This window comes from Aythya marila (assembly GCF_965140915.1).
Source record: "Aythya marila genome assembly, chromosome: 13".
NCBI classification, from domain to species: domain Eukaryota; kingdom Metazoa; phylum Chordata; class Aves; order Anseriformes; family Anatidae; genus Aythya; species Aythya marila.
In genome coordinates this window covers 14817911-14842484 of record NC_139054.1, presented here as the reverse complement: position 1 = coordinate 14842484, position 24574 = coordinate 14817911, and the positions used below count along the sequence as shown (strand labels likewise).

The 24574-nt window shown below is 64.7% G+C and overlaps 2 protein-coding genes across 6 annotated transcripts; both read left to right on the top strand.

The window, feature by feature from the left end:
• Positions 1-591: 591 nt before the first annotated feature.
• Positions 592-21229, top strand: NHSL2 (NHS like 2). Of its 5 annotated transcripts, none has more exons than XM_082770886.1 (8): positions 592-940; positions 15050-15202; positions 15915-16048; positions 16242-16446; positions 17099-17230; positions 17869-19989; positions 20099-20231; positions 20439-21229. In XM_082770886.1, the coding sequence occupies exons 1-8, from the start codon at positions 685-687 to the stop codon at positions 20749-20751; spliced, it is 3447 nt and encodes a 1148-aa protein (XP_082627012.1). In that variant the 5' UTR covers positions 592-684; the 3' UTR covers positions 20752-21229. The 5 variants fall into 5 exon arrangements, with proteins under 5 accessions (XP_082627012.1, XP_082627013.1, XP_082627016.1 ...); XM_082770890.1 differs by lacking the exon at positions 592-940 and adding an exon at positions 4420-4905; XM_082770888.1 differs by lacking the exon at positions 592-940 and adding an exon at positions 8002-8248.
• Positions 21230-22590: 1361 nt separating this feature from the next.
• Positions 22591-23330, top strand: PIN4 (peptidylprolyl cis/trans isomerase, NIMA-interacting 4). Its single transcript, XM_082770893.1, has 4 exons — positions 22591-22673; positions 22788-22846; positions 22927-23046; positions 23154-23330. The coding sequence occupies exons 1-4, from the start codon at positions 22634-22636 to the stop codon at positions 23310-23312; spliced, it is 378 nt and encodes a 125-aa protein (XP_082627019.1). The 5' UTR covers positions 22591-22633; the 3' UTR covers positions 23313-23330.
• The last annotated feature ends 1244 nt before the right edge of the window (positions 23331-24574 follow it).

Sequence of the window (24574 nt, the reverse complement as noted above, 5' to 3'; positions counted from 1 at the left end):
CCCAGCTCCACCGCATCCCAGAGCGACCCCAGAGGGACAGCAGGTTGCGGACGGTTTAAACCAGGGGAATTTTTGCTACGGGGCCAGCACAAATATTTGCTTTAGTGTGCGCTGGGGAGAAGGGGAGTGGGGGGGGGACACGAACAGAGGAGAGCAGCTGCCGGTGGCCAAGAACATCCACGGGGAGAGCAATGCCAGAAAAATGCAAGATTAACGTGCTTCCCCTGCTGCTTCCCTCGGGGTCCCGCTCTCCTCCCAGAGCCCCCGCACCCAAAATCCCCCAGCAGCTGGGCCAGGCACCCACGGGAGGGCTGGCAGCGCCCCACCGCCCCGGCCGGGGCAGGAAACACCGACGGGGGTCGGGGGAGAGCCGGCACGGAGGGGGGGTCCCGAGCATCCCCGATGGCGGCCGCCCCTCCCTCCTCTTCCTCCTCCTCCTCCTCCTCCCACCGGCCGGCCCAGAGCCCTCGCAGCCGCGGGGCCGGCCGGGGAAGAGGGGCTGAAGGGCCGGCGGGCGCGGTGCCGTGCCGAGCCGGGCCGGGCCGAGCCTTGCCGGGCCGTGCCGCTCCATGCCGGGCCGTGCCGGGCCGTGCTGCTCCGTGCCTGTCCGTGCTGCTCCGTGCCTGTCCGTGCTGCTCCGTGCCTGTCCGTGCCGATCCGTGCCGTGCCGGTCCGTGCCGTGCCATGCCATTCTACAAGCGGAGCGTGGTGGCTCGGCGTGGACGGCCGATGCCTCTGGTCGAGCTGCGGGACGTCTGCAGCCTGGCGGCGCTCACCCTGCTCCGGCAGCTCGCCGACCTGTGCGGCCACTCGCTCGCTTTGCTCGGGGACATCGAGGGCCACGTCGCGGCTCTGGGTCGCCGCACCGGGCGGCTGCACCGCCGGGCATCCCGCCTGCAAGCGCTGCTGCGGGGCCGCCCGCTGCGAGGGGCAGACCCAGGTAAGCGCCCCCCCCCGAGCCTTCCCCGGGACCCTCTCCCCATCGGGGCCGCGCAGCGAGCGTTTGCCAGGCGGGGGCTGCCTCCTCCCAGCCGCTCCTCGCCTCCCCTGGCTCCGGGGACCGGCGACCGTCCCAAAATCGCTGCGCTCTCGGCCTCGGTGGAGGCGCAGCTGGGTGCGGAGCGGCTTCCCCCGAGGGTTTTGGGGCGGCCGGAGCCCCGTGGCAGCCCGCAGCCTGCAGTCCTGCCCGCGCCCCGCTCCCCCTGGCAGCCAGCAGGGTTTGGGTTGTGCCCCAACTGCTTCTCGTTTCCCTTTCCGAGCCTTTCGGTTTGGCACCAGGCTTTACGCGCTGGGTCATAAGCGGGCAGCGTGTTTCGGAGGAGCTTAAAATAAGCTCGTTTTGGCTTGGGTTATAAAAGTTTATTTTCAAACGCTTTGCGGGGGGGTTTAAGGGGGGGGGTTGTTGTTGGAGCATGCTTTCCGCAGAAGCGCAGCGCGTTTCTCAGGCCCTTGACAAAATGTGTGTGTCCCTTGTGCTTTCTGCAAACCCCCCTCGCGAGTGCCGTTTGCTGCTCCGTCTGCGTGGAGCCACGGGGAATGACTGCCAGACCCTCGCCGCGTGCTTCCCAGATGCAAGCCGAGCGCTCAGCCTTGGCCAGGGAGATGCGCTGCTCTTGCAAATGCTGGTGTGGCAGAGAAGTTATCAGGGGAAGGAAGAGGCTCCCGCTGTCCCCCGCCTCGGCTGGTGCAGGAATCTGGGGAGGAGACACCGCAGTCACCCAAGCTGACACCTGCAGCAGGGCAGAGCTGGTGTTGTCACCGTACGTGCTGGACCGCTGTCCCCTGGAGGAGGAGCTGGCCCTGACGGTGGCCAGATGGTCCCCTCCTGGTTGCTGGGCTGGGAACGCTTTTGGCCGCAGGAGCTTTGTGCCACTGGGCTGGACATTGCAGCCACGGTGGCCTCAGGATTCGGGCAGGGGCCAGCAGAGATGGGGCAGTCCTCTCTTGCCTTGTCTCCTCGTTAGAGGCATGAATATGCATGCGTGTGGATGTGCATAAATGACACTAGCTGGAGGTTGGAGATGCATCGAGAAAAAAAAAAAAAAGAAAAAAGAAAAAAAAGCTTGGCTTGATTTCATGAGTCCAGCTCCGAGGGGCACAGGGACACGGGCGGGCTGCATTTCCCCCACCCCGAGGGCAGCACCACCCTTGGGTGCTGAGGCACAGCACCGTGCCGGGTCCCTTGAGGGGGGAACAAACACTTGACACCATGCTGTTGGAGGGTGGGAGTGGGTCCCCCTTTTTCCATTTCTTGAAGAGGATCCAAAGGGGAAAAATCACGTTTCTCTTCTCAAAGCGGAACAAAACCAAAATGTCTGGTCCCCGGGGACACGGCGGTGAATCAGCAGCACCAAACATGCCCTGGAGCAGCCTTCCTGCAGTCCAGCACTGAAGGCTCGTACCTCAGGACCGAGACCCCGGCAGGGCTGCAGCACCTGCTAGCTGTCCCTTCGGCTGGGCTGGGTTTGTCACATCCTCTGGCTTGGAGCTGACACCACATGCTGGTGATTACAGACTCCTCTGGGCTTTTGCAGTGAGTGCTGGTGCTCCACGTATTGCCAAACTCCAGCGAGGAAACCGCAGCTGTGCAGTGCCAGGGGAGAGGGCCAGGCTGTGGCTCTGCCCTCCCCGAGGATGCTCATCCCGGATTTTCTCAGGATCCTCTCCCCGGCTTTGGTTCCTCCCAGGCAGGTTGAAGTGTGCCGAAAAAGCAGCTTGGGTGCCCGCTGTGCCCGTGCAGTTTGTCCATCTGCAGAGCCAGCAGGAGCCGCCTTGCCTTCCTCCTCCTCGGGAGAGGCAGTCGCATCGCTGCCGGATGAAGGAATCGCGCCGCAGAGGGCCAGGGGAGTGCTTAATCTGACGAGGCAGCGCGGTTGTTTCCACTGCAAGACAGCAGCCAAAGGCTGCTGGATTCCTCTGCCCTTATTCATCGGCCACCACGTGAGAGCTTGGAGAGCTTGCGCCCGTCCCAGCGCTGCCCCTCGCAGCCCCCTGGGTGCCAGCTGGGGGGGCACGGGCTCATGCTCCCCGCTCAGCCCTCACCCCTGGGGACCCAGCCACTCCCGAAATAACTCTTGGTGACAAAGAGGATGGGGCCGGGTGCCGAGAGCTATTTAAACCGTCGTTCCCTGAGGAGCTGCGGGGATGATTCTCTGGAAGGAACCCTGGGCTGTGCTGGCAGGAGGAGCTGTTTACTGCTCCTGCCCCAATGCACGGTGCTTGCCGTCCTCTGAGCTCACATCTCGATGCAAGTGGAGGAGATATGCAGAGCCACCACCCGTGGGGAAGCGCTGGGGGTGGCGCAGGGCTCCCAGCACGCAGATGCATGGGGCAGGGGCAGGAGATGCCATGAGCCCATGGGATGAGCAGCACTGGCTATGGCAAGCATGAGGTGAAGGTCTGGAGAAGTCCTCGTCCTGGGAACTGGAGCTGCTCATCCTGGCCTCAGCCTCCTCCGGTGTGGCTCCAAGAAGCCTCCAAGAAGCTTCCTCCGCCTGTTTGCTTCCGAAGCCAGCGGTGATTTCAGCGCCAGAGGGGAGAGCGCAGCTCCCCCCAAATGTGGCCTTGGCGCGAGTGGGAGGAAGGAGGCTGAGCAAAGCTGGGCTGGGTTCGGCTGCCAGAGGAGCGGAGCGGGGAGCCGCACCCTGCCTCTTAACGGGAACCGTCTGCGGGGAGCAGCAGGGAGAGAGGGGATAGAGGAATAACGCTCATCTCACATCCAGACCCGCCTCGGCCGATAGCACTGCTCTCCGAAAATGTCAGCGGTGCGGTGGTCAGGAGCAGGCACCGCTGCTGAAGTTTCCCCAGGGAAGGAGAGAAGGAGGTGCTGGGGATGAGCTGGGAGCTGGCACCGAGGGTGTCCTCTCCAGGTTGTCGCCGTGACCTCGCTCCCTCCCTGCCAGCTGGCAATGGGGCTGCAACTGGGGACCCAAATCACCCGCTGGCGGTGCGTGGGGGCATGGGGTGGTGCTGCCATCCACTTGCAACGCGGCACAGCCATGGTGCTCATGCTCCCTGCTGCCCCAGGTCACAAGTAGAGGCTCCTCAAGCCTCCATAGTATTTCTATATCACAGTGGTTGCTGTTAGGAAGCTCTTACAACATCGCGCTGGCTGTGACTGTGGCAGCGGTTACGTTGCTCAGGAACATGGATTCGTTTCAACTATGTCTCCAAAGAGGCTTGCATCATCTTAAGCAGTCTGAAGGATGCATTCACTTTCATGTGCAGAGAAGAGCTGGAGCTCACTTTGGCAACCCGCTCTCCAGCTGCAGAGCTCTCCGGCACACTCAGGGAAGTGAAAGCGCTCGCACAGCACCGTCGCCAGGCGCTGGACCGCAGGGTGGTGCTGGGCTGGAGCAGCTCATGCCTCCAGCTCCTGCTGTGGCGGGGCGTTTGCAGGTGCCAGACGCTGTGCAGGAATGAAGGGCCGCCTCCACGCGGTGCGTGCAGCAGCTACCGAGCACAGCAGAGGTCATCTCGAGGCTGTAATCGCTGAAAGGCAGGAGCTGCTGGCCCAAGGACCGAGCTCCCTGCTGCTGACCAGTGTTGGGACGCAGCTGGCACAGCCCCTACACCCATTCCTGGGGACAGCTGGGTGCCAGCTGGCTTTGTGCCACCCGCCCATGCCCTCAGCAGCCTCATGGGGATGGCCACATCCCATCCCCAAACCCCGTGGCACCCCTGCAGCCAGCAGCTGCAGCAGGTCTACTTCTTGCTGCATGCATCACACGTGCAGTCAGCTCAGCTGGGCACATCAGCTCGGACGTGAAACTCTCCTTCCCTGCCTCGGCCGGGCCCCAGGGCATCTGTGGGCACCCCAGCTGTGTGCGTGAGAGTGGCTTGTGGTTTCCTGCTCCTTGGGTGCTCGTCTGGAGGCTCCTGCGCAGAGGGGCTTGGCTGGAAGAGGTCAGCCAAAAGGTCGTGGGGGGATTTGCGCTGCTGGAAATTGCTCGGTGACTCCAGGTTTCTGCTTAGGCATGGGACAGGCAAAGCAATGGCAGCAGGAGGTAAGGTCAGGGTGGCAGGATCATCTCCTGCCTGTACAGGACCTGCTGCGGCTTCTTGGGAAGGAGAGCTGGCACCATTGCACCAGGGATGTGCCCCAAAGCTGTGGGGCCAAAGGGCAGGGCAAGGGATGTCACCAAGCAAATGGCAGAGCCCAGGGGAGCTGCAGGATGGAGCCTGGAGCAAATCCCCCCAGCTGGCTGCCCAAACCCCGTTAATTAAGGGAGAGGGGAGGCTGGCTCTGCTCGTGGCAGCTACACACGCCGGCAGGGCAGCGGTGGGGCGGCCCGGGGCACCTCCTCTCCTGCAGCCCCTCCAAGCTGGTGGCCCCCATCCCCTGCTCCCCCGGCCAGCTCCATCCCCGCGCCGTCTCCATGGCTCCGCCGTGGCATGCGTCTGCGGCGGGGAAGTGCAGCTATGTCTTTAAGAAGGGCCTGGGCTGGGGTGGGAAAGCATTTCCATGCAGCCTTTCTCCCAGCAAACCTGGAGCGAGTTAGCGGCCGAGTTCGAGCGGCGGCCGGCGGCCAACTCGCCCCACGCAGCCACCCCGCTGGGTGCCAGGGTGCCATGGGGGCACGGGGCAGCCAGCGGGGCACGGAGCAGCCCGTGTCCCCCATCCCTGTGCGGAGAGAAAGAGGAGGAGGCCGAGCTGGGTATGTAGAAGTTTTATCCTCCTCCTCCACCCCGATCGCTGTCCTGCTTCAGGGAGGGGGCTGGCAGCTCCGCGGGACGAGGGCAGGGAGTGCAGCGGGTGCGTGGCGTGGGGCCGTTAGGGATGCAGAGCCCTCTGTGCCCTGGGCAGTGCCCCACAGCCGTGCCCAGCCCTGGGGCTGGGCGCCGCCTCCTCCTCCTCCTCCTCCTTCTCTTCCTCCTTTTTCTCTTCCCCTTCCCCCTTGCCGCTGGCACCGGCTGGGGCTGGAGCATCCGCAGGGACCCCACTGGGACGGGAGGTGCCCGGGGTGCCCCCGCTTTGCTGCCACATTCCCAGGCACAGGATGGGTGCTCCAAGTGGGTTCCCCCATGCTGGGCATGATGCGGTGGCTGCAGGGTCGGTGCAGCCACGTGGGGGACAGCGTGCCAGCACCACGCCCCGTGCCCCAGCAGGGTCACTGGCACCACGTCCCCCGCTGTGGGCTCACACATCGTGGTGGGGATATTACAGCATGTGGCACTTGTCTGGGTCTGTGCTGGTGGTCCTGCGCAGTGGTTTTGGGTTGCGTTTGCTGCTCCCAAGCTGGAAGGAGCTCTGGGTGCCCAGGGATTGGGGTGCAGCTTGGTGGGGTGCTCAGGGCTCGGGTACCCACATCCCCTCGGCGGTCTGCACGTGCCTGACCCCTGCATGGGCAGCAGAGCCCTGACAGCGTGCCCTGTGCTGCTGGTGGTGTCGGGGCATGAGAAGCTCCCGGGGGGCACTCGTGCAGCTCCCGGGACTGCCGAGTAAGGAAACTTGTGCTGCTGCGCTGGAGGAATCCCAGGAATGCAGAACCCAGAGGGGACACGAGGTGGCACGGCAGCCTCAGCCTGGCGTTTTGGGAGCTCTGCAGGCAGAGCGGTGCCAGAGCCAGGCCAGCCTCGCAGGGGCCACTCTGGAGGTCACCTTCGGGGGTGGTGGGGAGGCACGGGGAGGGTGGAGACGGGCTCAGGGCTCAGCTTCCCGAGCTCTGCCAGCACCCCCCAGCTCGGTGGGCACCCCTCAGCACCCCTTTCGCCCGGCTTGGTGCGGCAACTGGGCGCCACACGTGCCGCAGCCCGCTTTCGGCAGCCCCGGTCCCCTTCTCCCCGTCCTTGGCTCGGGCCCCGAGCCATTGTTCTCCAATGAGCTCATCCGAGTCGCTAGTTACTTCATTTATTTATTTATTTATTTATTTATTTATTTATTTTTAACGTGGTCTCTTGGCCAGAAAACCATCGGCTCCTCCGCTTTATGGCTGCTTCAACGAAGCTGCGCCAGCAGGAACGGAGGGCAGCAGCGGAGGAGGAGGAGGAGGAGACGGGCGTGGGGCAACCCCGCAGGAGGGGAGGACGAGCCGGGGGTCCCACTGCCCGGGACGGGGCGCGTGTTGGGGTGGGGGGCTCCGAGCAAATAGCTGCTGGGACGGCGTTTCTGCAAGCAGCCCCGGGCTCGCCGCGGTGCCTCGCTTTCTTGGGTAAGAGGAGGGGGGGGGCTCGTCCCCGCGAGCCGGGGGTGGCACAGCTGGGCCCCCGCACCGCCGCAGCTCTCACACCCACCTGCTCCCGCAGCAGTTGCACACACGCTGCCGCTCCTTGCGCCAAGTACTGATCCAATTTGTGGCTGTTGCCATAACAACCTCCCGGCGCTTTCTGGTCCTTTCTGTCGCTGCACAAGATGCCGAGATTCGGCGGGTGAGGGATGCTCCAACCCTCCTGGCCCAGGATGGAGCAGGGGGGCTGAGCAGTCCCTCGGCACCCCCGGCCTCTGGGTGTAAGGCCCCTTTGCCAGCTGGGTCCCAGCGCAGCGTTGGGGTCTCTGGGTGCTCCCTGCTCCTCCCAGCACACCTCCCAGACATCACCCCAGCACCCACAGGCCCAAATCCCCACCACCCATGGCTCTTGCGATGCGCACCAGGCACCTCGCCTGGGTTTTCCCCGATGGGGCAGCATCCCCGAGAGCCCACCCGTGCCCTCCCTCCTCCCTCGGCACCACCTCAGGGCTCCAGCTCTCCTCGGGGCCAGCCACGGAGAGCTGCTCTGAATGACACGGGGAGCGCTGCCACCCCCGCAGCCCCCCCCCCCCGGGGCACCCCATCCTTCGAAGGGTCCCCCCGCACCGAGCCGCGCCGAGCGCGGGACCCCCATCCCCGCACTTCGGGCCGCCCCCTCCCCGTTCCCATCCCCATCCCCGTGTCCCCCATCCCCCGCCGCCGCCCCCGGCCGCCCCCCGCAGCCGCCGCCATTGGGCGCGATCGCGCTCCGCGGCCCCGCCGCGGCGGGCGGGCTCCGAGGGGGCGGGCGGGCCGGCGGCCGCCGCGCCGATGCGGCGGGCGCTCGGTGCGGCCCGGCCCGGCCCGGCTCGGCCCGGCCCGGCCCGGCTCGGCACGGCTCGGTGCGGCTCGTTTCGGCTCGCTTAGGGCTCGGCGGAGGGGTGGGATGGAGCCGGAGGGGAGCGGCCCGGGGGCGGCGGAGCTGTGACCACCTGGGCCGGGCGAGCAGCGCCGGAGGATGGGCAACGCGCAGCGGAAGGCGCCGCGCAGCCAGCGGCGGGGCAGGATGCGCTCAGCAACAGGTACCGGGGGATGGCACGGCTCGGCACGGCTCGGCACGGGATGGGACGGCACGGGATGGGACGGCACGGCACGGCACCGGCCCCGCTCCCCGCGCGCCCCCCGCTCCGCTCCCTCCGGTGCCTGGTGCCGGTGTCCCCCGCCGCGGGCTGGGATGGAGCCGGCGGCAGCGGGGGAAGCAGGGGAAGCAGGGGAGGGGGCGGCTCGCCCTTGGCAGCGGCTTCCCGGTCCCTGTGGGTCGCTTGGAGGACGCGGGGGAGGTCACCTCCAGCTGAGCTGCGCCTCGCTGCCGGGGACGGCCAGCCCGGGGGCTGTCGCGGGGCCCTGACCCCGCTGCCCTGCTCGGCACCGTTCCCCGGTGCGTGGCACGGGTGCTGCCCGGGGAGGGTCGGGCTGCGGGAGGGGGAGACTCAGGATGTGGGGAGCCAGCTCTGGCATGTGGGGAGCCGGCCCCAGATTGCAGGGAGCGAGCCTCACGTTGCCAGGAGCAAACCCCGGATTGCGGGGAGCGAGCCCCAGATTGCAAGGAGCAAGCCCTGAACTGCAAGGAGCAAGCCCCAGGTTGCAAGGAGCAAACCCCAGATTGCGGGGAGCAAGCCCCAAATTGTGGGGAGCGAGCCTCTAATTCCAAGGAGCGAGCCCCAGGTTGCAACGAGTGAGCCCTGAATCGGTGGGAGCAAGCACCAGGGTGCAAGAAGCCAGCCCCGAATTGAATGGAACTGGCACCCAGGTGCAAGAAGGCAGCCCCGAAACGCGTGGAGCCAGCCCCCGTCTTCATGGAGCCAGCTGTGTTGCAGAGGCCTGCACTCACTGGCCCTAAAGCAGGGCCCTGCCGAGGCAGGGAGCCCGTCCCTGCGCCGCCCCCCAGCACCCCCAGCCCCCACCTCCCACAGCGGGTGCCTCCGAGGGGTCTCTCCCCAGGCAGAAAGGCAGAAAGCCCAGCAAATCTGCTGTGGGCGTTTGGGGGGGGGGAGCGTGGGGCGGCCGAGCACAGCTGCCCTCTGAAAAAGCTGGGTCGAACAAGCAGGACCTGTCTGCTCACTCCTTTGTCCCCACCCGGCCAGCCCAGGCGGTTCCACAACCCTCTCCAGACACCGGGAAGCTCGGCTTCCCTCTGCGACCCAGCCCAGCGCCTGGAAATGCCAGAAAAGCTGGGACGCTGAGGTCTGGCAGGGCTCTGGGCTGCAGGACCGGCCGTGATCCGCTGCCCTGCACGCTCCTGTGGGCTGGAGAGCGGGGAGGTGGCAGCGCGGGGAGCAGCGGGGAACTTGGCAGCCCTGGGAGGGACCCCCAGCAAATCGCTCGGGAGCCGCACAAAACCGTGGAGTGATTGTCACAGCCCAAGTGACTGTCACAGCTTAATAATGAGCGGGCAGAGGGGGTGGAAGTACAGCCTGTCTCTGTATAATTTTGCAGCTGCTGTTGTAGCGGGTGGCGCAGAGGACTGAAATAGGGCAAAGAGAGCTTTAGGTCAGGAGGGGCTGCCGTGCGCCTTGGGGGCTGAGGGGTGAAGGATGCTGTCAGCGCCCAGTGTGTTGCCCTCTCGGCTTGGGATGGGGGTAGTGGATGGGCCTGGGGGTCTGGGGTGTTGGCCTGCACCCTACCCACGTCTCCTGCCCCAGACTCACGGCTTGCAGGGGACCAGAGCTGATCGTGCTTCTACCAGGGTTGGGAAAGGTGTACCAGGGTTCCTGGGAGTCTCAGCTCCCAGGGAGAGGCTCTCGGGTCACCGTGTTTCAGGAAACCAGCAGCAGCAGATGCCCAGGAGTTGTTCTGACACACAGCACATAGGGGCTGGTGCCGGGGCACCGGGGGAATCTGTTGCCACGTTGTCCGTGGCTGTTGCTGGTGTGTGTCAGAGCAGGTCTGCTCGTCTCCCCCATCTACCAGAGCCATGTGCAAATGCTGCCTGGGTTGCAAGTGCCTGGGGGAAATTAACTCTGCCGGCATCTGCTGTCTTCGAGGCATCCCATCCTTTGGGCCTGCAGCATCACTGAGTGCAAGGCGCACGCTCCCCACGCTGCCCCGGTGTCAAAAATCAAGCCCGTCCCAAAGCAAGCCAGTGCTTGGAGCTACGTTCCCATCTCTGCTGCAATCCTGGCTCCCAGGGGCCTCAGTCCTCCAGGAAAATCAGGCTCGGCTTTACAAATCCTTGGGGTGCTTGGAAAGTGGTCCCTGCGGAGTCTCCGCTGGTGGCGTTCAGCAGGAGGCAAGCCAAGAGGAAGCCCTGGGGGGCTCCTGCAGCACCCAGGGTGAAAGTCGAGTGAATTCGGAAAGCTGTGACATGGGAAGGAAGAGGGGACGGGGCTGTGACAATGGGCTGCTGGCGCTGACTCAAACAGCCAGTTCCTGGTCGTTTCCTTTCCCTCCGGGCTGGGGACGGGGCCGGAGGCAGGGAAGGCGGAGGCAGCTCATTTCTCGCCGTGTTTTTTTGCTGCACGGAGTCCCGAGCGCCGGCTGCAGCCATGGCCAAGGTGGAGTGGCTCCTCGCGCCGTGGCACCGGGAAGGTAAGGCAGGAGGGCAGCAGTGCTTCCAGGGATTTGGGGTGCCCGGTCAGGGAACGGGGACGTGGAAGCTCTCGTCTTTGGAGGCCGTGCGATAGGCACGGATGGGGTCAGCGCCGCCTGACGCTGCAGGTCTTGTCCCCACTATCCCAGTGTGGCCTTGGCTGCGATGTGTCCCCTTCTCTTTTAAGCCCTCCCTGCTGCTCCCCGGCCCATCTGGGGTGTCCTCGCTCTGATGAAACCACAACAGGGCAGATCCCCCCAGCACGGGCTGCGGGGCCACGCTGAGGGTGCAGCGGCCGGGGGCCTCGCCGCCCTTGCTGTTGCTCCTGCTGCGGCTGATTTCACATCTCGGGCCCCTTTGTCCCGGGGCCTGGCCACGTTCCCCTCTCAGGCAACTTCCTCGCATTGTCCTGGCCCCGCGGAGTGCAAAACCAGCAGGGCACAGGGGAAACAGCGCTTTCCTGGAAGCGCCCGCTCCCAGCGCGGGACCGCAGCGTCCCCGGGACAGCCACGGGCACGGGGTGGCCGCAGTAGCGGGTGGCCGGGCTCCCTGCCTCCAAGGCAGCCACGAAACCCAGCGGTGTTGCGGGCTCGCTCGCTTCCCTGCCACCGTTCCCAACGTCCCCGCTGTCTCCGCACGAGTGGCAGCGCGCTGGTTGCTGTGGTGACTGCTCCCACAGCGGCACGGTGGCCCTGCGTGCCCCCACGCACAGTGAGCTGGCAGGAGGACCCCCGGTGGGGTCACCGGGGTCCCGCTGGCACCAGGCACAGGGAGCACGCGTGTCCCCTCCGCTCTCGCCCTGCACAAGACGTGGAGCGCTTGGGATCCGGCTGGAGAAATCGGGCTGTTATCTATTTTTGCCTGATCTCACCACAGGGCTGGCTGGGCAGACTGTCCTAGCATGGTGTTAACTCTGAACCCTACTGATGGACAGTGGCGTTAACCAGTTTGGCTGCTGGTGCTTTTCACAGAAACCTCTCGTGCAATCCAACCCTCCCTCTGCGAGCTGAGTGACCCTCACAGCTGCCAAACCCACCCACCCCTTCCAACAGCTTCTGCAGTGCTGTTATCTGCTGCCAGTACAAAAATCAGCTGATTGCATGTGAAAACGGGGAGAAGAGAGCCTGGAGCCTCGGGCAAATCTGCCGTAGCATGCCGGTGTGATTAGTTCATGTCACAGCCCCACCAGGTGCCGTGCAGTGCCACAGGAGGGGCAGACGTAGTGTGCTGGGGTCCCAGCACGGGCACCCCCCTCAAGAGCCTGGAGCCCTGGCTGCAGCCAGAGGCTGGCAAAGCATCCGCGTGGATGTTTCGTGTCTTGGGCATGCCCCATCCCGCTCACGGCAAGCACCCGTGGCAAGGTCTGCCTGGCACTCGTCGCTCTCTCCTAGCACGGGGTTCTCAGCGGGACAGTGCTTTCAATTTGGGGACATCGTTTGGGCCTGGGCAGGCGTCCACGCCCGGGGCTGCGGCAGGCACGGATGCCGCTCCACGTCTCAGCGGGGCAGCTGGATCGGCGGCTCCGAATTCAGCATGGGGTGAGCTTGGGACAGGAGGCACTTTCCGCGGCGGCTGCCAGCTCCTGCTGTTTGCTAGTTTCTCTTCCTCTCCGCTCGTCGCAGAGCAGCGTGCGCTTTGGCTCCGGACCACAGGGAATGTCACCGAGCTGCACGCGCCGGGAGAGAGCGCTCGCCGCGCCGGCAGCAGGTCGGGGCGCTCGCTCGAAGCCGGGGCCATAACGTCGCCGGCGCTCTTCGGGTTGCTGCTCGGGGTCGATCTCGGCCTCGAAGTTCACAGCCTTCATCCTCCGGCGCGCTCGACATGCCGCCGTGCCGATGCCCGTTGCCATGGTTGCCCTGCTGATGGTGCACCGCCTGCCGCTGCGTCGCTCCCGCGGCACCAGCGAGGAGCCGAGCGGCAGGGGCCGTGCTGCCGGTGCCGCCCGCGGGCTCGGGGAGGGCTTGAGAAGGAAAAGTTTGGCCGTGTGGTTTCCGGCAGGAGCCGTCGTCTTAGGGTAGCTTTGGAGTGAATCAGACAGCTCCCGATGGCGCTGTCGAATATCTCGCTGTGGATTCGGGATGCCTGGGCAGGAGGTAAATACGGGTGCTGGCGGGGAGCGGGGGTGATTCGGGAGATGTGTGGGGTGAGCGCACAGGCTGTGCTCTGCAGCTGGCAGTCCTAGGAGGGACCAGACCTGGGCTCGAGCTTCGCTCCGGTCCTAAAGCAGGAGCAAAATCCCCTTAGCTTGAGTCCTGGACCTGATGCCACCACGGGCAGCACCCTGGGCCAAGCCTGAATGCTCACTCGCACTCTGCAAATTGTCACCAAGGTTGGGGTGCCACTGCTTAGCCCTGCACACAGACACTGCCTGGCTTTGGGGCAAGGGACGGAGCTGTCTGGGAGCAGGACGATCCCCTGGGAGACATCCTGGCTCCTGCGAGGTGACCTGCAGAGCCATCGCGTGATGCCCCCCGACCCAAAAAAAACCCTCCTGGGGAGCAAAAGCCGAAGCACCAGGGCATTACACTGGCTCCCGCAGGCAGCCCTGAGCTGTGTGCGCATGGCGCAGCCCCTCATGGCACCACAGGGTGCTGGGGGGACCAGGGGGGGCCCTGTGGTGCAGGCAGGGTGTCCCGGTGCTGGAGCCCTGCCCTGGGGGATGGCTGCGGGGCCCCCCCCGGCTGCCCGGGGAGGCTTCCGCTTTGCTGAAGGGCGGCCCCGAGTTTCGGTGCTGCCGTTTGCCCGCCGGGTTGCAGCCGGCGGGGTGGGTGCCTGGGGGTACCGAGGGTGCTGGGGCGGAGGTAAGGTGCCCTGCTCGGGGCAGGATGCAGGTGGAGGAGGGAAGAGGAGGGAGGGGGGGGCTGTGGTTTGGGGTGTCCCTGATTTCCTGCCTAGTGTCTGCGGGGTCTGCAGGGGTAGGGGGGAAGCAGGATGCCCAGAGCCTGCTCCGTGCATGGCCTGTGCGCCTTGTGCCGTCCGTCACCTCCGTCCTGCCTGGGCGTTGCATCCCTGGGCACCAAACTAGGAGGCAAGAGGAGGAAAAGCCGTGCTCCGGCTTGAAAAAATGGAGCTGCACTCACCTGCAGCCAGGGGAATTTCATCCCCAGGTGTTTGGCTGCTCTGGGCACAGCACTGCCCTGCGTGCGCCCTCTGGGATGGGGCTTTGGCAGCCAACGAAGCCTTGGTGTGATTTACACGCGCACACCCCGACACCTCTTGGTTGATATGGAAACGAGTCAAATTATTTAAAGGAAAGGGAAAAAAAAAAAAAAAAAAAAAAAAGGGCTTGTGTTAAGGCACGTCGTTATGGTAACACAAATTATAAAAGTAACTAGGCTAGGGACCAGGCACGTTGCTTTTGGATGCTGGGTGTCGTGCAGGCTGCGCCGCTCGGCTCTGCTGGAGCTGGGGGCAGGGTGGGCAGCACGGGCGATGCTCGGGGCACAGCGGGCTGGGTCTGCAGTGGCCCAGGTGGCCACAGCAGGCTCAAGCAGTGTGGGAAAAGGGCCCCAGCAGCACGCAGGGAGGTGCTGGGCAGCTGTGAGCCATTGCGGTGCAGTCCCCTTTCACCAAAGCCACCCCGTTTGCTTCCTCTGCTTGCTTGGGTGGGGTCTGGCACGAAGCGGGTGCTGGTGCTGCGGCCGGAGGCGCTGACGTGCTCGCTGGGGACAGGCCCCGCGATGCAGGGGTGAGGGGAAGTGTTTGCCACGCAGGAAATAGGAATGGGTGTGCACCCAGCGCCTGCCTGGACCCCGGTGCCATCAGCGAGCCCTCACCCCCTGCTGGCTCGCCACCCTTCCCTGCTAAATGTGAGGTATGCCGGGCAACGCGTCCCCTCTTCTGGGGCTGCTGGATGAGCTAAGCGTGACACAAAGGTGCCGTGCCCCTTGGCGCCCTCCTTTCAGGCTGCAATTTCTGCTCTTCTGCAGCGAGGAGGTTGCCTCACCGCTGTGCTGCGCGCTGCCTTTCCTGCGCCCAAGAGCAGCTGTGCAATCACCCGGGGTGACAGGCTGATTTCTTCCTTCCCCAATTTCACCCCGCTCTGTCCGCCCACAGGAGCGTGGCCGGTGCCTGGAGCAGCAGCGGCGGTGGCGACGGGCTCCGCTCCTGCAGCCTGCGGGGGTGGCTTTGCCGGGGCGTGACACGGTCACGTCCCCGTCCCCGTGTTCCTGGAGGGACAGGCGGGCAGGATGAGCGCGCTGTGCTGGCTCAGCACCGGCCCCGAGCCCGCAGCAGCGCTCTCAGGATAGCCGCTCGCCTGCCTCCCTCTCATTCTGCTCCCTCCTGCTCGCAGCCACCTCTAACCTGGACCTCGAGAGCAAGAAAGCCGCCCACACCAAGCTGTCATGGCAGCAGCCCGTCAATGTCTTCCTGGCTGCCGGCCGCCCGCCGGGCATGGAGCAGCTGCACCAGGAGGCTCAGCTCAACCTCCAGAGCCTGCTGCAAGGTAGCGGGGCGAGGGAGGCGGTCTGGGGCGGCAGGGACGGGCACAGATCAGGGCACGCTGCCCCGAGGCCATCTCCCCACATGCACTTGTCCAAGCTGCTCCTTCGGCCTCGCCAAACTGCAAAAATCAGGTCCCCAGGAGGTCCCGGCCTCTGCACCGGTCTTCTCCCAGGTCCCCATCCGAGTGACCGTGGCCAAGAAGTGGCCCCGCGGCGCGTTCCTGCCCGCGAGGAGGGGGCCGGGGCTGCCGAGCCGTTTAATGCAATCAGCGGGGCTGGTGATCTGGTTTCCTTCCAGTTCCCTCATCGCGACGCCACGCAGCCTCAGATCAGATGCTTTACAGGCATCGGTTAGATCAGCAGCCTGGCCCTTCGCCCAACTCGTAATCTCATTAAGCCAGCCCGAGCAGACCTGGTTTCCGTGCGAGGCCGTAACGACCGGCATTAATTAGCTCAGCAATTGCAGGGCGGGAGATGCTGAGATCCATGCTGGCCATCCCCAGCCGGGCTCGCTGCCCCCCCGAGGGCTGGTGCTTTCTCAGCCCTGGCCCCGCTCCATGGGATCTGCTGGCAGCACGGGCACCTTCCCCTTCCCTGCATCCTGAGCCGCCCGCGCTGAGCAGGGACGGACAGACAGCCCAGGGACAGACGCCTCCGTGCTCCTCCTGCCACCGAGCTGGCAGCTGGAGCAGGGTCCCCCCGTTTCCCTTGCAGAGGAGTATGAGGAGCAGTACGAGAGCAGGGTGACCGGGCAGACCTTCCGCGCTGCCGGCCACCCGTCCCCCGGCACCCCCCCGGAGCCCTCACCCCGACCTCCACCCTCCAAACGCCTCGAGTTTGTGCTTATGGTGAGTCCTGGGGCCCCCCTGTGCCAGGACCCCCCCGTGCCCAAGCATTCCCTGGGGCGGTGGGGCAGGGCGGTACAGCGCCAGCATCGGGTGGAGAAAAAGGGTTGGCACGGCTGATGGGACAGCAGGACCAGAGGTGGCCCTTTCTGTCCCCTGGGGGGGGGTTTGGCCGGACACATGCCTTTCCCTGCAGCCCCCGAGCCGGCGAGCCACCAACGAGGAGAGCAGCGGTGCCACCGCGCTGGGCGTGAGGCCACCCGACGCCTCCCTGAGCCTCCCCACCACCCCCGACAAGCAGACGGCCTGGCCCAGGGCCTTCCCCCTGCCCACCGTGGAGGAGAAGCAGTGGCACCAGTCCTGTTCCGTCCAGACCAACGTTGTCCCCATCAACGTCTCGGGTAGGCCAGCGGGGCCGGGAGCCGGGGAAGGGGAATACGGGGTGGTGGGAGGGCGAGCCGGGGCTGCGAGCCCGTGTCCCTGCCGGCCCCATGCGGGCGATAGGGGACAGCAGCGCCACGCTCGTGTGCGTCATTCCCTGCCACCTCTCCTGCCATCTGCAACTTTGTCCATCCGACCCACCAGCCACGCTGCCATCCGGTCTCTCGTCGCTGCCACGCTGCCCCACCAGCCGGTTCTGTTGTCACCTTGGCTCGCGCCACGCTCCGTCTGTCCATCCGTCCATCTGTCTGTCCCCGGGGGGGGCTGCAGCGCCCAGCAGCGCAGAGCTGCCCGGCCCTTGCACACATCCCATCGAAGCCCGTGTCCCCAGTGTGTCCCAGCAGCCCGGCCCCATCGGTGACAAGGCACAGCGGTGTCACCTGCTGCTCAGAGCGGGGCCCATCTCCGCGCCTCCCCGTGCATCCCATCCCCATCGCAGCATCTCCGTGTTCCCACCAGCTGCCACCACCATCCCCGCTGCTCCTCCATCCCCACCGTGGGGCTCACCCTGCTCCTTCACACCCCCCCGCTGCCCACCAGCGAGCCAGGGGACACCCGCGGCCACGGCGATGGCACGGGGCTGTGTCCGCAGCGTGTTTGTTTTGGCTACAGGGCAGCACTTTGCTAGGCACGCGAGTGCTCGTCACTCCCTGTTTAACACAGAGACCGCGATGAACCCCAAGTCCACCCTGCGGCGTAGACGGACCGTTATCGGATTCCCTAACATGTCCCTGCGAGACCAAGGTGACAGCAAGAACCGCGCAGCCCATTTTTCCTGCCCCACGAGTGCCCGGGCCCGGCTGGCACCTGAGGATGGGCAAAGGCACCGCCGTGGGGCTGGGACACCCCGGCCGTGGGGATGGAAAGGCCACCACAGAGGCTCTGCACCCTCTGAGGAGCTGAGGTCCCGGGCGTGCTGGTGGCACTGGCCTGGCGCCGAAGCTGGGTGATGATAGGGGACACCCCCCCAGACCCCAAGTCGGGGTGCAGCACGGTTATGGGGAGCAAAGGCTACCGAGATTTCTCCTAGGGGTGGCTCAGCTCCACAGCTCCAGCCTGTCCTCACCACACCCACAGCGGGGTGATGAGGGTGCTGGTGTGGCTGAGCGTGCTGGTGGCACCCCACAGGCCGGTGTTTGACCCTGGCTCGGGGACCTTGTCGTGCCAGGGAAGGTGCAGAGAATTGAGAGCCAGGTTCTGCTCAGAGGTGTGTAGGGACAGGAGGAGAAACCGTGCCACCAAGGGAAACTCTCACGGAGTAGGAGGAAGGGGAAGGAAGTTTCCCTGTGACAGGGGTCGAGCACTGGGTCAGGAGGGCAACACTAAGGGGCAATGCCCGGGGTGGTGCCAGCCCCCTGCTCACCCCGTGTCTGTCCCCGCAGGCAGCGCCAACGGCCCCGCGCCCACCACGCGCCCGCCCATCACCGAGTCCTTGTCCTGCAGCTTCGAGCCCGCAAGCGGGGGGAAGCCCCCCCAGGAGATCAGCCCCCGCCAGCCGCTCTCCGCCCCGCTGAGGAAGACCTTCAGCGACCTCGGGGGGACGCTGCAGGCACGCTGCTGCCCACCCTCCACCCCCATGGACAACGCGGCCACCCCCGGCACCTGCAACGGGCCTCAGGGCACCCCTTTTCCCTCACCCTGGGGCGCCGGCTCCTTCAGCTACGCCGCTCCCCCCAGCCCCACGGCTGGTCAGGGAGCCTCTCCGGGCAGCTCCGCCGTGGGTTCACCCGCCGGCACTGACCGGGCGGCCTCCTTCTTCATCGCCCAAGAGGAGCGTGTGGGGAGTGCCGGGCCCGGCTCCTTCCCTGCTGCGGTGCCCGAGTCCCCCCCAGGCTCTGGGGGCCTGCGGAGGTGTGAAGGACGAGAAGCCAGGGTGAATTTCTCGCCGGCAAGCAAAGAGGAGCCGGAGCCGGCGCCGGAGCCGGCACGCCTCGGGGTGGAGCGGGCAGGGTGCCGCTTCCGCGAGCGCTCGCTGTCGGTGCCCACCGACTCGGGGTCCCTCTGCTCCGTGGACATCGCCTACGCCGAGGCCCGGCGGGGCAGCACCAACTGCGCCCTGGGCTACCCCAGCGCCGGCTCCGAGGGCAGCACCAGCACCGACAACATCTCTCTGGGGCCGGAGCCCGACGGGCAGCAGCGGCGGCGCTCCAAGAGCATCTCCCTCAAGAAGGCCAAGAAGAAGCCCTCGCCGCCCACCCGCAGCGTCTCGCTGATCAAGGACGGGCAGGATGGCCCCGCTGCCCTGGGGCTGCCCAGGGATCAGAGACCCAAGAGCCTGTGCATCCCGCTGGAGCCCTCCAGCCACCGGCTGGTGCACGCGGACCCCCAGGGCAGGGAGCCCGATGGCCCAGCCACCCCCCACCAGTGGTACCTGGCAGACTGGAAGACCGGTGATGCCTACCGGTCCCTCTCCGGCTCAAGCACGGCCACGGGGACCACGGCCGTTGAGTGCATCAAGGCACGGGGCAGCTCCGAGTCCCTGACGTCCCCCTCCATCTCCAGAGCCACGACACCCTCCCAGCTCTCGGCAGAGGCTGACCTCAAAACCTCCTCCCCGGGCAGGCCCACAGGGCTGATGTCCCCATCCAGCGGGTACTCCAGCCAGTCGGAGACCCCCACCCCGACCGTCCCCACGTCGGCCATCCTCGGGCACTCCCCACACCAGGTGCGGGTGAGGCCACTGGTCCCTGAGAGGAAGTCTTCGCTGCCACCCACATCCCCCATGGAGAGGAGCCCCAAGTCCAGGCTGTCCTTCGACCTCCCTCTCACACCACCCGCCCACCTCGACCTCTCGGGGCTGAAGATCTCCCTGAAGGGGAAGACGAAGGTCAGCCGGCACCACTCCGACTCCACCTTCGGCACCAAGCTGGCCCAGAAGACCAGCCCCATCCAGCCCATCATGCCCGTGGTCACCCAGTCCGACCTGCGCTCCGTCCGCCTGCGCTCCATCAGCCGCTCTGAGCCAGAGGACAATGCTGACGGCCCGGAGCACGCCGAGGATCCACCACGCATCCCCTGCCCGGCTCCGGAGAGGAAGGTGAAGCCACCGGTGGCGGAGAAGCCACCACTGGCCAAGCGGCCCCCCCTCAGCATCCTGCCCAAGCCCCCGGCCCTGCGGGAAGAGGGCCCCCTCTCCCCTACGTCCCCACCCAGCGTTGCTACCAAGGACGGCTTGGCAGTGCTGCGCAAAGGGGAGCCGAGGAGGGGCCCCGGGGAGCCCCGGCGGCTCTCACAGGGCAGCCTGGAGGATGAGCCGAGGCCAGAGGGGGAGCGGAGGAAGGCCAAGGTGCCACCACCAGTGCCCAAGAAACCCAGCGTGCTCTACCTGCCGCTCGCCCCAGCCCCGGTGCAGCAGGGAGGAGGTGCGGGGGACCCGGCACCCACCCCCAGCCCCATCATCACGCTGGACACCGAGCCCAGCTGCTGCCACCCCGACACCGATGACCCAATGCCCACGGAGGCCCCGGGCACAGCACAAGCTGGCGAGACCCCTTTGGAGCAAGGTGAGGGTCTCCCTGGTCTTCTGTGTTATACCCCAGGGAGAGGGGGCTGAGGGGGCCCCTCTCCATCAGCCCATGCATTTCATGGCTGTCTTCTCCTCCCTGCAAACAGGCAGCTTGTCTGAGGCCGGCACAGAGGAGAAGAGCTTTGCCAGCGACAAGACAGCTGACTCCATCGCGGAGGAGGACGATGATGTCTTTGTGGCAGCCCGTACCACAGAGGATCTCTTCACGGTCATCCACAGGTAGGGCTGGTATGCGGGGGTGGGCACGGCTGCCCAAGTGGCCCCTCCAGAGCCAACGTGGTTCTGTCCCTATCACTGGTGCCCGAAATTCTCTGTGCCGGGGCTGCTGCTCAAGCTCGGGAGCAAGCCCTTGGAACTCGCCACATCCCAAAGCGGTGGCAGCTCCTGCCTGGGGCTGCTCCCACCACGATGCTCTTTGTTGCTTAGGTCCAAGAGAAAGGTTCTGGGACGGAAGGAGCCTGGTGACACCTTTGGCAGCCGGCCCAATTCCCACTCGCCCGTGAAGACGTCGGGCTCACCAACAAGTGAGTCCCCTGCAGCAGTGGTCGGCACCGGGAAGTCCTCCAGCAGGAATGAAGATTTTAAGGCCCTGCTCCAGAAGAAGAGCAGTAAAACCAGTGCTGGTACCCGGCCATCTGCAGCTGAACTGCTTAAGACCACAAACCCGCTGGCTCGGAGGGTCATGACAGAGTTTGCCCCTGAGCTGGATGGTGCAAACAGCCCCAAAAGCCAGCCCTAACCTTGCACAGACCCTTCTTGGCCACAAAGGGCTCGAGATGGCTGCAGAGGGAGCCTTGCTGCGAGCGGTAGCTTTAGGCACTCAGGTCTTTGCAGCAGGGGTGCCCTGGCTGTCCCGCTGGGGCTTCTCTCGTGCTCTCACTTCTTCCTCGGCAAATCCTCTCTGGTTCGTCTCCGATGGGAGAGCCGCCGTCAAGAGAGGCAGTGTTGGGACCTGAGGCCCCCATGTCCCCGGCAGAGACAGGCTGCTCGCAGGAGGGAAGAGGCAGGCATGCAGCACCACAGCGGGGACTGTCCCCTGCTGAGCTGGCCCCGGGACCCGGCACCTCCTGTGGCACTGGGCTGGCAGCTCCTGCTGCTCCTCGGGAACAGAGTGGGACAGCAGCCCCAGGCACCCTCCAGCACCCGCAGCAAAGCTAGCTTGAAACTGTTTGGTCACTCGGCATGTGGTACTTTAAATGGCTTTTTCTAATGCACAATGGCGATGATGTTTTTTTTCTCTTTTTATTTGACGGTGTACCTTGAGTTTCCCAGGCAAAAGTCCCGGGTATGAGTTCAGCTGGAAACACGCAGATTTACTTTGGGAAGATGTGAGGAGGCTGTTTGGAAATGAGGTTGCTTTGGAAGAGCCACAAACTCTTCCCTCTCATCAGCCAAAGCATCCTCCCTGCTGCATGGGGAGCGGGCGCCCCGGTGTCTGCAGCCCATGCAATGACCTCAGGCCAAAACCCACCCCCTCGAAAGCCCCCGACAGTGCTGCATTTCTGAAAGCTCTCTGGCCCTTGCTGTAAACACAGGCCCCAGGGTCACTCTGCTGCTTCCCCGAGGAGCCATGCTCCACACATGGGTCCCCACCAGCCTCCCAGGACAAGCATCTCCTCGACTTCAGGTGGCTGGAGGCACACGGAGGGCTTGATCCTGGTGCTGCGAGAAGGAAGGGGCTGCAGCAGGGCAAGAAATCTCCTTTCCTGCCTCTGGCATAGGATTGAAGCACCCTACAAAAGCCAACACCTGCAGCTTCCATTGCTGGGGGTCCTACAGCTGCTGGCCAAACACAGCCAGGGACAGAAACACAGGGGGACGTGCCCCGATCCACACCCGCGTTACTCAGGGGGCTTCCCACCATCCTGCCCATGCCCAGGGGTTACCCACACAGCAGGGGCTCTACCCCAGCGCTGTCCCCATGCTGTTGATGGTGCCACCATCCCTGTGCCACAAGCAGATCCCCAGATCCCCACGGCACAAGCAGATCCCCCACATGGATCCACACCAGGCCGCGCTGAGAGGCAGTGGGGCAGCAACACCCGAGGGCTGGGGGCAGAAGGCAGAGGGCTAAGCAGAAACACCAGCCCTTCTTCTTCCTCGGAGCAAGAAAGGGCCAGGCAGTGCCTGCTGCAGAAACGGGGTGTTTGGGAAGTTTGCACTTTCATTTCTTCGGGTATTTCTGCGTGGGGGGAAGAAGATGGGGCTGGGGGCAGGCAGCCCTGGGGAGAAGGGGGCTGAGGGCACGGCTTCAGCAGGGCTGGGGTGCTCCGTGCCAAGCTCTGTGCTGGATTTTTCTTGGGAAGAGGCTCTGCTCTCCTTGTGCTTGTTGTTTTTGTGGTTTTATTTTATTATTTTTTTTTCCCCCCTCCCATCGCTTGCACGTCACACCCTCCGCTCTCACGGGGTTGCAGAATTGAGGCTGTAAAGGAAGAGCCAGGCTGAAAAACTCAGGAAAATAAAAAAAAAAAAAAAAAGAGAGAGAGAGAGAGAGAAAGAGAGAGAGAACGGATAGAAAGGCGGAAAGGGAAGATAGAGAGGAAAAAAAAAAAAAAAAAAGGCGGTCCCGGGGGCTGGCCGCGGCCTCACGGCGGCGGCGCGGGGCGGGCCGGGCGGCGGCCATGGCTCCGAAGGGGAAAGGCGGCGGCAAGGCCGGCAAGGGTGAGCGGGGCCGGGGCAGCGGGACCGGGGAACGAGGGGGGCCGTGGGCTGGGGGCCGGTAGCGGAGCCCCGAGCCCTGAGGCCCGGCTCGGTCTCAGGGCGCTGCGTTGGCAGGCGGCGAGAGCGGCGAGGGCAAGGCGCAGGGCCCGAAGGGCGGCGGCAGCTCCGTTAAGGTGGGTACCGGCGGCACCGGGGCCACGGAGCTCCCGGTGGGCATCCACCGGCCCCGCTGCCCCGCCGTGTCCCCCTCCAGGTGAGGCACATCCTCTGCGAGAAGCACGGCAAGGCCATGGAGGCCATGGAGAAGCTGAAGGCCGGGGTGCGCTTCAGCGAGGTGGCCGCGCAGTACAGCGAGGATAAGGCCAGGCAAGGGGTAAGGCTGCCCCCCGAGCGGCCCCAAAAAGCGGGCTGCCCAACCCCAAAAGCGGTGCAGGGCTCGGTGCAGAGCCCGTCCTTAACCCCGATGGTTCCTTCTTGCAGGGAGACTTGGGCTGGATGAGCAGAGGCTCCATGGTGGGGCCCTTCCAGGAGGCTGCGTTCGCCTTGCCCGTGAGCAGCATGGACAAGCCGGTGTACACGGACCCTCCCGTCAAAACCAAGTTCGGGTACCACATTATCATGGTGGAAGGCCGAAAATAAAGTGTGAATGGCCATTGAGTTCCTGACTGCTTGAATTCCGAGCGTGTCCCAGGCGCCTAGAGCTTACAGCAGGGTGCTTGGAGACAGCCAGCCCGTCCCTGCTGCTGTGGCAGGATGCACGGAGTACAGGACCCTGCACAGAGAGGTAAAGCTTTCCTTGGAAAAGGTCAAATTAGCATTTTAAATCAGCTTCAGCTGGCAGGTGAGTCTCTTCTCTTCCAGCTGCAGAGGTGATGATCATAGAATGGTTGGAAGGGACCTTAAAGATCTAATTCCAACCCCCTGCCATGAGCAGGGATACCTCCCACTAAATGAGGTTGCTCAAAACCCCATCCAAGCTGGCCTTAGACACTCCCAGGGATGGGGCATCTGTAGCTTCTCTGGGCAATCTGTTCCAGTGTCCTGCCACCCTTATAATAAAGATTTTTTTCCTTATACCTGATCTAAATCTGCCCTCTTTTATTTTAAAGCTACTACTCCTTGTCTTATTACTACTTGATAAAGTCTGTCCTCAGCTTTCCTGTAGCCCCCTCTCAGTACTGGAAGGTTGTTAAAAGGTTCCCCCAGAGCCTTCTCTTCTCCAGGCTCAACACCCCCAACTCCCTCAGCCTGTCTTTGTAGGAGAGATGCTCCAGCCCCTTTTATCATCTTTGTGGCCCTCCTCTGGACTCTTCTAATATGTCCACGTCCTCCTTGTGCTGGGGCCCCAGAGCTGAACACAGGGCTCTCATGAGAGCAGAGCAGAGGGGGACAATCCCCTCCCTTGCCCTGCTGGCCATGCTGCTTTTGGTGCAGCCCAGGACACGGTTGGCTTTCTGGGCTGCAACTGCACATGGAAATGACATGATCTGTCCAACTGGAAGCTCAGGCTTTTCTCTGCAAATCTAACCAACCTGAAAACGGGTTCCATCGGGCATTTACCCTTACCCCCATCAGGGAGAATGTGGACAGTTCACATGCTACAGGTTCTGCTCCAGAGCTCAGACTTAACCTAGGAAGAGCCTCCCTTTGGTAGAGGCAGAATAATGCTACAGCTAGAGCTCACAGCCGCTGCCCTAGGCAGGCTCCTCGTTCTTTCAGTTCCCAGACCTTTACGAAGGCTGGAGGCTTGGCTGAGCAGTAGCAGGGAGGGGGAAGGTGCAGGAGGAGTCCCCCTGCATAAAAAGTCATCCACACTTTATCTGATCAAAGCTCAGGGAAGAAACTGTAGCTTGAATAAGGGGAGAGAAGCAGAAAAAACACTAAATGCTTGTCACTCCATC

What these genes read in the sequence shown, in the direction of transcription:
- NHSL2 (XM_082770886.1), top strand. Translation starts at nt 685, where the DNA reads ATGCCATTCTACAAGCGGAGCGTGGTGGCTCGGCGTGGACGGCCGATG. An exon ending in GCTGCGAGGGGCAGACCCAG is followed by an intron (nt 941 to 15,049) that starts GTAAGCGCCCCC and finishes TCCTGCTCGCAG; the next exon opens with CCACCTCTAACCTGGACCTC. An exon ending in CATGTCCCTGCGAGACCAAG is followed by an intron (nt 17,231 to 17,868) that starts GTGACAGCAAGA and finishes CTGTCCCCGCAG; the next exon opens with GCAGCGCCAACGGCCCCGCG.
- PIN4 (XM_082770893.1), top strand. Translation starts at nt 22,634, where the DNA reads ATGGCTCCGAAGGGGAAAGGCGGCGGCAAGGCCGGCAAGG. An exon ending in CGGCGGCAAGGCCGGCAAGG is followed by an intron (nt 22,674 to 22,787) that starts GTGAGCGGGGCC and finishes CTGCGTTGGCAG; the next exon opens with GCGGCGAGAGCGGCGAGGGC. An exon ending in GCGGCGGCAGCTCCGTTAAG is followed by an intron (nt 22,847 to 22,926) that starts GTGGGTACCGGC and finishes GTCCCCCTCCAG; the next exon opens with GTGAGGCACATCCTCTGCGA.